We start from the raw sequence: 14,833 nt of genomic DNA, 5'->3' as shown, positions 1-14,833 counted from the left end.
ATCTATTTTACTTGACAGGTTCTCAAATACTACAATAATGGGTGGCACTATAAAACCCTAAGATAGATAACAAGGGTACAGTACCTTCATGAAAATTAAACAGTGTTTGCAACTTGCATGGCATGGAATCCAAATGGTTGTGCATGTGTTAAACTGGGGATTTCAAATGTATTTTTAAATGGCTAAAAGACCCCATCTCACATATTTATATATTCCACAGCTTATCTCTGTTTCGTGGATGCATCTTGATCATGTAAGACATGGGGGGAACTAATCAAATGTATTCAAGGCCACCCACATATTCTGAAGCCACACTTAATACTGCAGGGAAAATAACTACACTTAAATGAAGAAATACCTGCAATGAATACACATTTGCCACAGTCATGCTCAGTAAGAAAAAGTACCACTTAACAATGTTTTTACAGCAACTTGACTTAAACTAGGTTAAAAAGGAAACCTTGTAGAACTTCTAAAACTATCTTCCTCTCAATCCTACTCGTTTTTCTTCAAAACCTCTACAGGCTGCTCTTTGCCTTTCATATCAAATTCAAACTCTTGCCCTCCACGTAGAAGAGTGTACAACTCCACTCCTACCTAACTCTCTGCGTTTCCTCTTACACACCTGATATTTGTGCTACAACCAAATCTTCCTTCTCATTCAAATCCCTTTTTAAAAACCCTTTAATGTTAATCAGGTCCGGGTACTCCCTCCACCAATATATCAGTACATTTGTGGCAATGAGGTGCACAGAAGTGAACATACTATTCTAGATGCAGTTCTACCAGAAAGATGAGAGTATCTATAACTTCCTTGCCTGCAACACACCACACCACTTCAACGTATTCTTTCAGAGTTTCTCAAAAGTAGTCAGATTGTACCAGTCTGATGTGACTTACTCTAGCTAGTAAGAAACTGAAACGGAAAACTGCACTTCAATCAGGAAAACATAACAGCACATTGAAAAAGTTCACAAAGCAAATTCAGTTGGGATTTTTTGCAGACTATTTGAATCCCAGTTTATCTGGGGTAAACATTCCTTACTGACCTATAAAATGTTGCATTTTCTATCGAGCTGTAGCTCAAGATACTGCAACATCATTTTCCAAAATCAGAAGCAAATGTGAAGTGTAAAAGGAAAGGGGAACAAAAAGATGAACACATCTCTGTTCATACTGTATAGAATGACAGCCACAGAAAAATATCAGATTATCTATAATCAGATGGAATGGAAGTCACATCACTAAATATCTAGATGAAGATACAAGGATGCAAGAGAAACTTATAGACTCATAGAAATGGGGAAGTGGAAGGGATCTAGAGAAGTCATTACGTCCAGACCCCTGCACTGAGGAAGGACCAAGTAAACCTAGACCATCCCTGACAGAGGTTTAACCTGTTTTTAAAAACCTTCCATGATGGAGATTCCACCACCTCTATGGGACCCTGTTCTAGAGATTAACTACCCTTAGAGTCAGAACGTTTTCATAAATATCTAACCTAACTGTCCCTTGCTGTAGATTAAGCTGATTAATTCTTGTCCTACCTTCAGTGGACATGGAGAACAAGCAATCGATCATTCATCCTCTTTATAACAGCTCTTAACATATTTGAAGATTTATCAGGTCCCCTCTCAGTCTTCTTTTCTCAGGACTAAACATGCCCAGGTTGTTTGTTTGTTTAAACCTTTCTGCATTGGTCCATTTTCTAAAACTTATCATTTTTGTTGCTCTCCTCTGGACTATCTCCAATGTGTCCAAGTCTTTCCTAAACCATGGTGCCCAGCATTGGATACAGTACTCCAGTGGAGGCCTCCTCAGTGCCAAATAGAGTGGTACAACTACCTCCTAGGTCTTGCATACAAGACTCCTGTTAATACATCCCAAAACGATATTAGCCTTCTAGTAACAGCATCACACTGACTCATGTTTAATTTGTGATCCACTATAACCCTCAGATCCTTTTCAGCAATACTTCCATCTAGCCAGTTATTCCCCATGTTGTAGTTAGAACATAAGAACGGTCATACTGGGTCAGACCAAAGGATCCGTCTAGCCCAGTATCCTGTCTTCCAGCAGTGGCCAATGCCAGGTGCCCCAGAGGGAATGAACAGAACAGGTAATCACCAAGTGATCCATCCCGTCGCCCATTCCCAGCTTCTGCATTTGATTATGCATTTGATTTTTTTCTTTGACGTACTTTGCACTTGTCTTTATTGAATTTCATCTTGGTGATTTCAGGCCAATTCTCCACTTTGTCCCACTCTACTAGGGACTGGTGATGCCTCAGCTGCAGTAGTGTGTCCAATTCTGAGCACCACACTACAGAAAAGATGGACAAACTGGAGAGTGTGCAGAGCAGAGCAACTAAAACAATAAAATGTTTAGAAAAGCTGACCTATGAGGAAAGGTTAAAAAGTGGGTGTATTTAGTCTTGAGAAAAGAAAATGAGGGGAATCTGGTAAGAGTCTTCAAATATGTTAAAGGACGTTATAAAGAGGACAATGATTGATTGTCTACATGTCCACTGAAGGCAGAAGAAGAATTAATCAGTGTAATCTTCAGCAAGGGAGATTTAGGTTAGATATTAATGAAAATGTTCTAACTCTCAGGGTAGTTAAGCTCTAGAACAGGGTTCCAATGGAGGCTGTGGAATCCCCACCATGGAAGGTTTTTAAGAACAGGTCAGCCAACCCGTCAGGGATGGTTTAGGTGTACTTGGTCCTGCCTCAGCACAGAGGGTTGGACTAGATGACTTCTGAAGGTCCCTCCAACCCCACATTTTTATTATTCTAATACTAGTTTGCTTCCTACGATCACAAAGCAATTGTGAACACGCACAAAAACTAAGAAGAGCTCCACAACCAAAGAGAAAATATGTTGGGTCTCTAAGTACACTAGGCTCCAATCTCGCCCTAAATTTCTGTTTTTAAAATTAATCTGCGCTTTGAAGGCTTGATAATCATTCTGCTCCCTGATGCATAACAATGCTGTGCAGAGTATCATTTCAAGACACGTGATTGTTATATCTGATTGCACAGAAATTAATGTGTTAGATTTCTGGTTTCCAAGTAATTAGGTTCAAGAGAGTCCGGACCTATGTATACTTTTCAGATTCCTGCACTAGCTTTAAATAAGGAGGGGAAAACAAGCTGTAATAAGTGTACACAGTTTACTGGAATTAAAGAGCAGATCCTGTATATTCACTGCACAGGTGGCAGCAGCAGAGGGGAGGAAGTACTGTGGAGCACAAAGCAATTAACACAAGCAGAATTTGTACACTATTCTGCATCATCAACATGGTGAGATGGTGCAGGATATCAAAGTATGTGGGAAAGACAAGTGGGCATGCCTACCCAGAAAGTGCCCTGGACACAGTTCTCTTTCCCAGCTGACAAATTCCTCTTCCCGGTCCTTCAGAAAAGCCCCATGCACTACACCCCATCCCATCCCACCCCTCTGCTGCCAAACCCCTCTCCCGTGTGCACCTCAGCCACAGTTCTGAATATCAAAATGACAGTCGTGTTCATTACGGACACAAGGTGGGCGAAGCAGTATTTTTTATTGGACCAATTACTGTTGGTGAGACAAGTTTTCGAGCTTACACAGAGCTCTTCTACAGGGCAGACCTGAAGAAGAGCTCTGTGTAACCTCAAAAGCATCTCTTTCCCACCAACAGATGCTGGTCCAATAAAAGATAAATTACCTCACCCACCTTGTCTCTCTAATATCCTGTGACCAACATGACATCAACACTGCAGTCACCTGCATTAGCACCCACATAAGCCATCTGCTAGAACAGCAGGACAACAAATAAAAAATGAAATTAATCCCATGCAGTGGACCAGCAAAAGGCCTATGGACCCTTAAATTTTATTTAAACCCTCCCAATTGCATCCCAAAAAAGATATTTATATTGCGATAGCATCTGAACACCACCGAGCACTTATATAGCTGTTTTCATCCATGTCTCTAAGTGCTTCAAAAACACGATTAAGCATCATTATCCACGTTTTAGAGAGGAGAAATGGAGGCACAGAGAAGTAAAACGACTTTCCCAAGGTCCCACAGTCATTGGCAGAGCTGGGAATAGAATCTGAGTCTTTCAAGTCCTCATCCAACACCCGATAGGTTCTATCAAAGTGTCTCTAAAGCTTCGTCTACAATAGAAATGTTGAAAAAAACTGACAGTGTTGCTAATATCAATTGGGTGTTCAGCTGAGCTGATGCTAGCAACGTTAGGAACCTTTGTATAGATAGGGCTTCTTCAACTGCTGATAGCATTTTTAGGACCAGTTAGATCTGTACCCAGCAGGCTAAGATGAAATGGAAACAAAGACATTAGCAGCCAATATCCTGCCTATCCTAGGACTCCTAATGTCGCTACCACCAGTTCATATGAATTGATGTTAACAATGGTGGGAAATGTTCTGTTTCCCTATTGTAAACAGGGCTTGTATGCACGCATTCTAATGTATAACAGAATTAGGATTGCATGTATTTAAGCAACACGACACACCCTAAAAACAAGATTGGGTATTTTAACAACTAAGAAGGAGCAGGGGTCTACACACAGTCTTATTTATCTTTTACCAATTTAAATGCACAAGTTCATGTGCCAGAACAAACTCATTTCTAACAAGCAAGAGATGTGCGTACACCGTGTTCCACATTCTATTTCCAGAGTTATATTATTGGCTGGGGTAAGAACTAGCAGCTAAATTAAATGGGAGGGAACGTACTGGTGAGCAACCACTTAAGCTAACAGAAGAAAAGTGGCATGGACAACAACATCTGGGCCTCACTGCTTGTTTTTAAGGGCTGAGCTGAACTCTGGCTCATAAATTCCAAGAACGGCTGTTTAATGCAAGCTGGTGCAGTTACTGCTTTTGTAAAATGGTACATCAGTTCCAATTTGCTTTGCCTATTAATGCTTCTCAATTGAAATTCAATGGCTTTTGTGAGGGTTTTAAACCTATTTTGTTGCATATAATTTTCAAAAAACGCAAAGGTCTAATTCTATTACCGCACTGGCCTGCATGCTGACTGCACATACAGGTTCAGATGGAGCAGAAAAAGTTAAGCTAAAAGATGGGCAGATGATGTCAGATGTAAACAAAAAGCACGTTTTCAAAACTGAAGTCCCTGGGAAAGAGGCCCATTACAGAGACAGCAAGGTTTATAGGTGGCATTTTATTCAAAACCCCTTTTTAATCTAATGTTAACTCTTTCCTTCCACTTCCATCCTTATCTAATCTAAAATTCTACAGTTTTATGCGTTCCATTACCTGGCACTTTAGCACTTCAGAGTGAATTTAAATTAAGTCTGGTTATTTACAAAGGATCACAGTATTTTATGAAGGTCTTTTCGTCTAACAATAAACATTCAAGGAAATGCTGGTGCAATATTTAAAATTCTAATCAACATAAATCAATACAAAATGTTTTTTTAATTGTAAAATAATTTACATTATAATTACAAATAATTTTTAATTGTAAAATAATTTAATTAACAGAAAAAAACAGATGTCATCACCATGACAATTTAATAACGCAAAGCATGGCCCTGATCCTGCAATTTGCAGAGTCCCAGAGATTTCAGTGGGACTCCATGCAGAATTGGAACTTACAAGTAAATGAAAAATTGGCTTCATTATTCATAACCACTGGAAATCTGAATGTTTGATCTAATTGTACGGCAAGTTTTATTGAGTTTTGATGAACTTAACCGTTACCTGAGTTAACATTAGTTAACTTAACAGGGTTAATAGCTATTAACCAAAACGCAAAATAAAAATGACGTTTTGTAGCCCTCTGATTTCCTTTGCTTGCTAATGGTAAAAGGTAATTCTTTCAGTCCTACTTTATCTCAAACTGGGGTGCTGCTGTGAAGTGTAATGATGTATCATTAAAATGGCAGAGCAGTTCCTTTCTCTTAATGAAGATACTAAACTATGACAAGTACTTCTAAAAATGATTTTGAGCATAGGTTCTCGTTCTCTCTTTCTCTCTCACACACACTAACTCTCTTTATCTAGTACATACTTATTTAGCTGAGTGATTGTTAAAGTGCTTGGTCTAACACAAACGTTCCTTTCCTCGGGGACTACGAGTTGAATATATTCCAGACCCACTTACTAACTTGCTTAACAGCTCGATGCAACGTAGAAAATGTCAGTACCAACATCCAACACTAATATTTTATTTTAATAATTATCCTGTTGATGTGCAACACCAACTATTAAAGTATAACAAGGAATGGTTTACTGATGTCTGCAGGACAAAATTTGTCCCAGTGCATGAAGGAACAAGGATTCTGAAAACACAAATTGCCACTGGAACTAGCTGTTCATCAATAAGATGCCCCTAATTTTTCCCCTTACTAAACCCATGCTCAGCAGGGTTTTAAAAGAGAAAATAAAGGACAAAATTTGCTTTCCTTTAAATGTTGAGAGCCCTTTGGTAGGCAAGAGCGCTCATCAATTACACCTCTGCCATGAAGCTTTTTTACACCACATCTTCATGCTTTTAGAGTGCACTTCTGATGTATCAACCCTGGCAAAATCTTTACTGCTTGCTATACCTAAAATATAAAAATGAGAATGTGTTTCTTGTTATCTTGCTTCTGTTGGTTCTCCAAGAGTAAGCGGAAAACAGTTGGATTCTCAATATGCTGAGCTGTCTCTCAATATCCTTGAAAAGCACAAAAACTAGTCTTCAGTAGTAAATGAGACAAACTCATTAAGACAAATAGACATGATGTATTAACTGTATACATGTATGTGTGTGGAGCATACTATACAGAAGGCATCCAACAACTAAGAACAATATCTATTTGCAGAAGTCAAACATCACAGCTCAGGTATGTTATTTTTGGATTTACATAAAAATAACCAAAAGACATTCAACACCAATCATTATAAAAAAACAGTCTTCCAAAACTCTGGATTGGTTAGGTAGTCATATGGTCATGTAGGTAAGTAGCACTACTGGATGGTGCAGATGTGCATCATGAACAGAACCTAATCAGATCACAAATACACTGCTTTCTAGCTGCATCCAAACAGAATATTGTGCATCTTTTATCATCTGAATGCAAGTGTCTACACCAGAAAACTGAGTTAAGGTCAAGTTGGGTTTTTAATTAGCTAATCTTGATATACCCATAACTTTTATCCTAGCATGGACACACTGCGATGCCTTTACCTTGATGGAGAGGTACACCCTGACCTGGGCAATCAAGATAAAGCATTGCAATGCATCCACACTCAGGAAATAAAAGTTGTGATTAGAGCAAAGTCAGTCAACACACTCAGCCTAACTTCAACCCATTTTTCTACTGCAGAAAAGCACTAAAAAGACACTGAGCAAAAAGTATATCCTGAATATCCTCAGAAAAGCTGGTGTTTAAAAAAAATTCTGGCTGGATCCAACCAGACAAAACACAATTTGAGAACAAGCTATTGTGAGTAATTAGCTGAGATATGTTTGTACAGTGCCTTGAAAAAGTTAAGTGCTATGCAGTGGTCTTATTTCATTCACCCTCTCAGTGCCAACAGTTTTCAAACAGCCATGAGATCATCATCAGCTGCTTGCTCTACACAAAAAGAAGGGTTTAAAACTGCACTGATCTACTTAGCCCTGATCTACACTACGAGTTTAGGTCGAATTTAGCAGTGTTAGATCGATTTAACCCTACACCCATCCACAGGATGAAGCCATTTTTGTTGACTTAAATCTATTTCTGTTCTCCTCCCCATTGAGGGGATTAGTGCTGAAATCGACATCGTCAGGTCGAATTTGGGGTAGCGTGGATGCAATTCGACGGTATGGGCCTCCGGGAGCTATCCCAGAGTGCTCCATTGTGACCGCTCTGGACAGCACTTTCAACTCAGATGCACTAGCCAGGTACACAGGAAAAGCACTGGGAACTTTTGAATTTAATTTCCTGTTTGGCCAGCGTGGCGAGCTCATCAGCAGAGGTGACCATGCAGTCCCAGAATTGCAAAAGAGCTCCAGCATGGACCGAACGGGAGGTACTGGATCTGATCGCTGTATGGGGAGATGAATCTGTGCTATCAGAACTCCATTCCAAAAGACGAAATGCCAATATATTTGAAAAAATCTCCAAGGGCACGATGGACAGAGGCTATAACAGGGACCCGCAGCAGTGCAGCTTGAAAATTAAGGAGCTCAGGCAAGCCTACCAAAAAACCAAAGAGGCAAACAGCTGCTCCAGGTCAGAGCCCCAGACTTTTAAAGCGGCTTCTGTGATGAGCTGCATGCAATTCTAGGGGGTGCCCCTACCACTACCCCACTCCACCTCTGTCCGTGGACACCTGCAAGTGGGGAGTCTCACACAACAGGGATGAGGATTTGGGGGACGAGGAAGATGAGGAGGAGGAGGAGGATAGCGCACAACAGGCAAGCGGAGAAACCGTTCTCCCCGACAGCCAAGAACTGTTTATCACCCTGGAGCCAATACCCTCCCAACCATCCTAAGGTGGGCTCCCGGACCATGAAGCCGAAAAAGGCATCTCTGGTGAGTGTACCCTTTGTAAATATAATACATGGTTTAAAAGTAAGCATGTTTAATGATTAATTTGCCCTGAAGACTTGGGATGCATTCGCAGCCAGTACAGCTACTGGAAAAGTCTGTTAACGTGTCTGGGGATGGAGCGGAAATCCTCCAGGGACATTATTAAGGAGACATTCAGAGGTGGCCATTCCAGGTGAGCTGTTTGCCTGTGGCTGAAAAGAAATCATCTCCGCTTTTAGCCACGCGGTTGAGGGGCAATAAGCACAGATAAGAAGGCGAAAACGCATTCATGATGAAATGTTCTCTGAGCTCATGCAGTCCTCCTGTACTGAAAGAGCTCAGCAGAATGCGTGGAGGCAAACAATGGCAGAGTCCAGGAAAGTAGAAAATGAACGCGAGGACAGGAGGGACGCGTGAGAGGAGAGATTGTGGGAGCAAGAGGAGAGGTGGCAGCAGTGCGATGAGAGAAGGCAGGATGCAATGTTGAGGCTACTGGGGGATCAAACTAATATGCTCCAGCGTCTGGTGGAGCTGCAGGAAAGGCAGAAGGAGCACAGACCCCCGCTGCAGCCCCTGTGTAACCACCCGCCCTCCTCCCCAAGTTCCATAGCCTCCACACCCAAGAACTTGGGGGTGGGGAGGTGAGCTCCGGGAACGCAACCACTCTACGCCCAAGCAACAGAAGGCTGGCATTCAATAAGTTTTGAAGTGCAGTGTGGCCTTGTCCTTCCCTCCTCCTCTCATCCACCACCCCACCCAGTGCTTCCCTCCTCCTCCACCCCTCCCAGGCTACCTTGGCAGTTATCCCCCTATTTGTGTGATGAATTAATAAAGAATGCATGATTTTGAAACAACTATGACTTTATTGCCTCTGCAAGCGGTGATCGATGCGGGGAGGGCGGTTGGCTTACAGGGAAGTAAAGTGAACCAAGGAGGCTGGTTTTCATCACAGAGAAACAAACACAACTGTCACACCGTAGCCTGGCCAATCATGAAACTGTTTTTCAAAGCTTCTCTGATGCACAGCGCACCCTGCTGTGCTCTTCTAATCGCCCTGGTGTCTGGCTGTGCGTAATCAGCAGCCAGGCGATTTGCCTCAACCTCTGACCCCGCCATAAACGTCTCCCCCTTGCTCTCACAGAGATTGTGGAGCACACAGCAAGCAGCAATAACAATGGGAATATTGGTTTTGCTGAGGTCTAACCGAGTCAGTAAACTGCGCCAGCACGCTTTTAAACATCCAAATGCACATTCTACCACCATCCTGCACTTGCTCAGCCTACAGTTGAACAGCTCCTTACTACTGTCCAGGGTGCTTGTGTATGGCTTCATGAGCCATGGCATTAAGGGGCAGGCTGGGTCCCCAAGGATAACTACAGGCATTTCAACATCCGCAACAGTTATTTTCTGGTCTGGGAAGTAAGTTCCTTCCTGCAGCTGTTCAAGCAGACCAGAGTTCCTGAAGATGTGAGTGTCATGTACCTTTCCAGACCAGCCCACGTTGATGTCAGTGAAACGTGCCTTGTGATCCACCAGTGCTTGCAGCATCATTGAAAAGTACCCCTTGCAGTTTATGTACTGGCTGCCAAGGTGGTCCAGTCCCAAGACAGGGATATGCGTTCTATCTCCCCACCACAGTTAGGGAATCCCATTGTAGCAAATCCATTCACTGTGACCTGCACGTTTCCCAGAGTCATTACCCTTGATAGCAGCAGCTCAGTGATTGCGTTGGCTACTTGGATCACAGCAGCCCCGACAGTAGATTTGCCCACTCCAAACTGATTCCCAACTAACCAGTAGCTATCTGGCATTGCAAGCTTCCAGAGGGCTATCGCCACTCACTTGTGAACTGTGAGGGCTGCTCTCATCTTGGTATTCTTGCACTTCAGGGCAAGAGAAAGCAAGTCACAAAGTCCCATCACCAGTCTGTGCTTGTTTCCCGGGCCCAGAATCAGCATTCCACGCCATGAGCCTGCCCATTGCCACCACAATGTCCAAACTGCCGGGGCCCGTACTTTGAGAAAAGTCTGTGTCCATGTCCTCATCACTCTCGTCACCGCGCTGCCGTCACCTCCTCACCTGCTTTTGCAGGTTCTGATTCTGCACATACTTCAGCATAACACGCGAGGTGTTTACAATGCTTATAACTGCCGCTGTGATCTGAGCAGGCTCCATGCTTGCCATGGTATGGCGTCTGCAGAAGAGCAGAGTTGCAGCGCAAGCGGTGGCTGACGACGGATGCCACGAGAATAGATATTTATAGAGAGCAACGAGAGGACCTGTGAGGTGGATTCATGAGAGCAGAGCTGCAGCGGAAGCGGTGGAGGACGACAGTTAGCAGTCCTACTGCACCATCGGCTGAAAGCAATATGGTGTCCACACAGAAAAAAGGCGCGAAACGATTGTGTGCTGTTGCTTTCACGGAGGGAGGGGCGACTGACAACATGTACCGAAAACCACCCGCAACAATGTTTTTTGCCCCATCAGGCATTGGGAGCTTAACCCAGAATTCCAATGGGCGGTGGACACTGCGGAAACTGTGGGATAGCTATCCACAGTGCAGCGCTCCGTAAGTCGATGCTAGCCACAGTAGTGAGGACGCACTCCGCCAACTTAATGCGCTTAGTGTGGACATATGCAATCGACTGTATAAAACAGATTTCTAAAAATCGACCTATAATATCGACCTAATTTCATAGTGTAGACATAAGCTTTGAGTCACACAAGAGGCATTTCTCAGGAAAAGCTAGCAATTTGCTATTAAATGCAAAATATGAATATGAATAGAAATAGTTCACTACCTACACTGCCCCCCAAAAATAATTATTTTAAATTGACAAGAAAAAGCGATAAGAGGTGAAAATTGAGAGAAATGTTTGATGTTTAAGTCAACATCACTTCAATTTCATCCACCAAGGTGTGCCCTGACAACACATTCCTTGCTGTATCATTGTGCTGAAATGAAACACACACACAAGCTCTCTGTACTTTCACATATAGCATATTAGAAGGTTTCTGTAAACATGATGAGATTTCATGTCTTTTTCCAGTGCTCAATACTGCAGATTGGATACAATGACTATCTTAGGACCTAATGCTGCAAACACTCCCAATGTGTTTAGGAAATGCTAAACCAGTCTGATAACCTATTTCAGATGAGTGGCCAGTGCCAGAGGATTCAGAGAAAGCTACAGGAAACCTCAAAACAGACAATTATGCAATAATTTGCTCACATGGCAAGTTTCTTTCCAGCTACAGGCACTTAGTTTCAATTTATGTCCTGAAACATGAAGATTTATATTCTTATAAACTTTTAATCTAATATAACAATGGGTGTGTAATTATTATCCACGTAAACGTCTAATCCCTATTTAAATCCTGCTTGCCTTCAATAAAATCTTGTGACGAGTTCCACAAGTTAATTATGTAGTACTAAAAAAGCATATCCTTCATCAGGGCATAGCGGTTACTAGTCACTGCTGTGAGTTACTACTCCTCAAACTAAGGGCTTCTCTTCACTAACAGGGAGATTGATGCTTCTGTAATCAATGCAGCAGGTATCAACTTAGCGGGCCTAGCGAAGACCCACTAAATCAATGGCAGAGCATCTCCCGTTGACTCAGCACAGTGAAGACACCGGGGTAAGTCGACCTAAGCTACATCAACTCCAGTTACGTTATTCATGTAGCTGGAGCAGCGTAACTTAGGTCGATTTATCCCAGTAGTGAAGACAAGCCCTAAGTGTTTACAGGACTAGGCCCCTAGATTTTTCTCTCTCCAGGGCAGGGAAGGGCACATGCTTACTCAATGTCTGCAGAGCACCATGTATGTTTACAGCACTATTTGAATGATGTTAAATAAAACAGTAACTGTGTTTTGGTTGAAATAACTGATGGAGGTATCAACTGAAATCAGTTTTAAGACACCCTGTAGGACACCAGGGAAAAGGTTCAGGGAGCTGAATGTGTAAGAACGTTGAATGCAGCTTCTCCCCGACGTACACCTGTTTTGAACAGGATGAATTCTGTTTTGGGCCTTTAATTTGTTCTGGCAAGTAGATCTGAGATAGGGATTGTGTAGAAGAGCTCCATTCAGTCAATTATTTACATCCACAGTGATGACCCCTCCCGTGCACTACCACACTTGCAGGAGACCTTACAATATACAATTGCAACGCTACTCATAGGAAAACTTGTGGGTGTTGTCGGGAATGTGCATTTTCTCAATGAGAGACTTGCCAGCGCCTGTTAATGCTCACATCTCTCAATTTTAACCAAAGTTCAAAGAATGCGCTTTAAGGTTCACTATCTCCCCAAAGGGATGTTCTTAAAATGTCACCACATGCTATGGAGCCTTGTAATCCACTGTTTCTTATTTTTACTTAATACATGGACCCTATAAACACCTTCCTCCAACCTTTTCTCCATACTTCTTCTCTGAACACAAATATCACAGCTCTCCCCACTCTACTAGTCTCTCTCCCCCAGCAACACAACCACAACCTTCAGTAGCACTTCCAGTGGGCATAAGAGGCCACTGCTGGTATCAGAATTATTGATTATAAATTGTTTTTTGCCTTTTATATGCATCACCATCTGCACACATACATGATTCACCCGTTGCCCTTCTCTATGTACACCACACTTGAATCACAGGCTTTAATTCTTTTCCTTCCTGTAGCAGCTGGCATATTCTTACAACAAACCAATCTCTGGTAAAAAAACTTTCCGTTAGCCAGGGTGACTCACTTACCTTGTCTCTGGATTGTAGCCCAATATGTAGAAAAATGAATCCACTCGGGCTTTAAACTCTCTAGCAGCAAATATGTCAGAGAAATGGGAGATATTACACTTCCCTCTGAAAGGAAGAGAACAAATGGTATTAGAATCCTATGCTGGACAACATTCATTTAGATAAGCACCACTCCACTTTGGAAATCAGTCAAGGGATGCATTGTGCTCTGCAGATGCCCAAACTTCATAATAATGCAAGATCCAACCCTACTATCAGTGACTTTCAGGCAAATTCTCCCATTAACTTCAATGAGAAACATTCATTAATCTTATTCAGTCAGGACCCCCTCCAGGGCAGTCACAAATGAAAAGGTTATACCTTTAAACACAAAACCTGCCCCAAACTGCAATGTTTAAAACGTTGAATATCCCTGCTCCAGCCCCTGGTTTTAATCTCTCTTTTTTCTTTTTAATAACTAACTCTTTAAAGTTGATGTACAAAATTCTGCTATTCATTAACTAAGAGGAGTGATTTTTTTTTTTTAATGGGTGAGTAAAATGACAGTCTTAATCACCACCCTCATGAGACTGGGGAGTACATTTGGTGTTTCATCTAATAAATTTTCAAGACAACCTCGTAAGTATGCTTTGACAATTTTTCAGATCAAAAACAAATTAATTGGCTAAGTATTTTTAGAAAGATGGCACTGTAAACAATATAAAACAATAGAAGTTGCAACAACACAATCACTTGATCATCAGGAATAACACCTCACAAAGGTTTTGTTCCATCTGGCCACAGAGGCCTCTAGACTGGCCTCAGCACTCATCTTTTGTTCTCACTAAGGATAGCCACAAAGGGAATTAAGCTGTTTCATTCTCCACTGTCTTGCTCATGGGTTTGTTAAAGTGTTTAGTGTACAGAAGCTGCTTTAAACATTCTGTAAAACACTGCACAGCAATTTACAGCAGTGAAGTAAATCAGACAGCTCAGAAGAGGGCATCAGAGGGAAATGGCTGATCAACTAGAGAGACTTACACTTATTACAGATATTTGTGGGTAGATGTTTGCAGTTGTATTTTACCTGCAAGTGGAGACTACCGAGACTAGTGAACCACAAGACTACCTTTCTTTTCAGCAGTGTAAATGTCTTTAACATTAAAAGAACAGAAACAAGCATTTCCTTCCATTTGTGAATCACTGACCATTCATTCCTCTAGATGGACCATCACTAGTAACAATAATACTCTGCATTTAATTTCATCCAAGGATCTCAAAGCTCTTCACAAACATTAACTAAGCCTCATAAAAGCTCTGAGGTTGGCAAGTGCTATTTTACCTACAGGATTCTGGGCTCTTTTGCCATTTTTGGTCTCTGTAGAGACAGTAGCAATGTTTTACACTTGAAAGGTTGCAGTGGAAAACTGATCAGCACACTAATTGGTTTCCTTCTGCAACCCTTTCATGGGCAAAGCTCTTCTGAAAGTTCCATCAACCATCAATGTGGCTAAGAATGGCAATTTTTTTCTTGATCAAGCTCTTTACTCACATAGGCTACTG

At 41.9% G+C, this 14,833-nt stretch overlaps 1 protein-coding gene across 8 annotated transcripts in view; it reads right to left on the bottom strand.

Moving 5' to 3' along the window:
• Window positions 1–14,833, bottom strand: part of RERE (arginine-glutamic acid dipeptide repeats) — a 396,332-nt gene that overhangs the window by 159,852 nt on the left and 221,647 nt on the right. For all 8 annotated transcript variants that reach the window (XM_037881385.2, XM_037881387.2, XM_037881386.2 and 5 more), the window contains one exon: window positions 13,292–13,396. In XM_037881385.2, coding sequence (XP_037737313.1) covers window positions 13,292–13,396 — 105 coding nt within the window. The remainder of the gene's footprint in view (window positions 1–13,291; window positions 13,397–14,833) is intronic.

Source organism: Chelonia mydas, chromosome 18 (assembly GCF_015237465.2).
Source record: "Chelonia mydas isolate rCheMyd1 chromosome 18, rCheMyd1.pri.v2, whole genome shotgun sequence".
In the NCBI taxonomy this organism is placed as follows: Eukaryota; Metazoa; Chordata; order Testudines; family Cheloniidae; genus Chelonia; species Chelonia mydas.
Note: the sequence above shows the minus strand (reverse complement) of the source record. Positions and strands in the feature narration are given on the sequence as shown.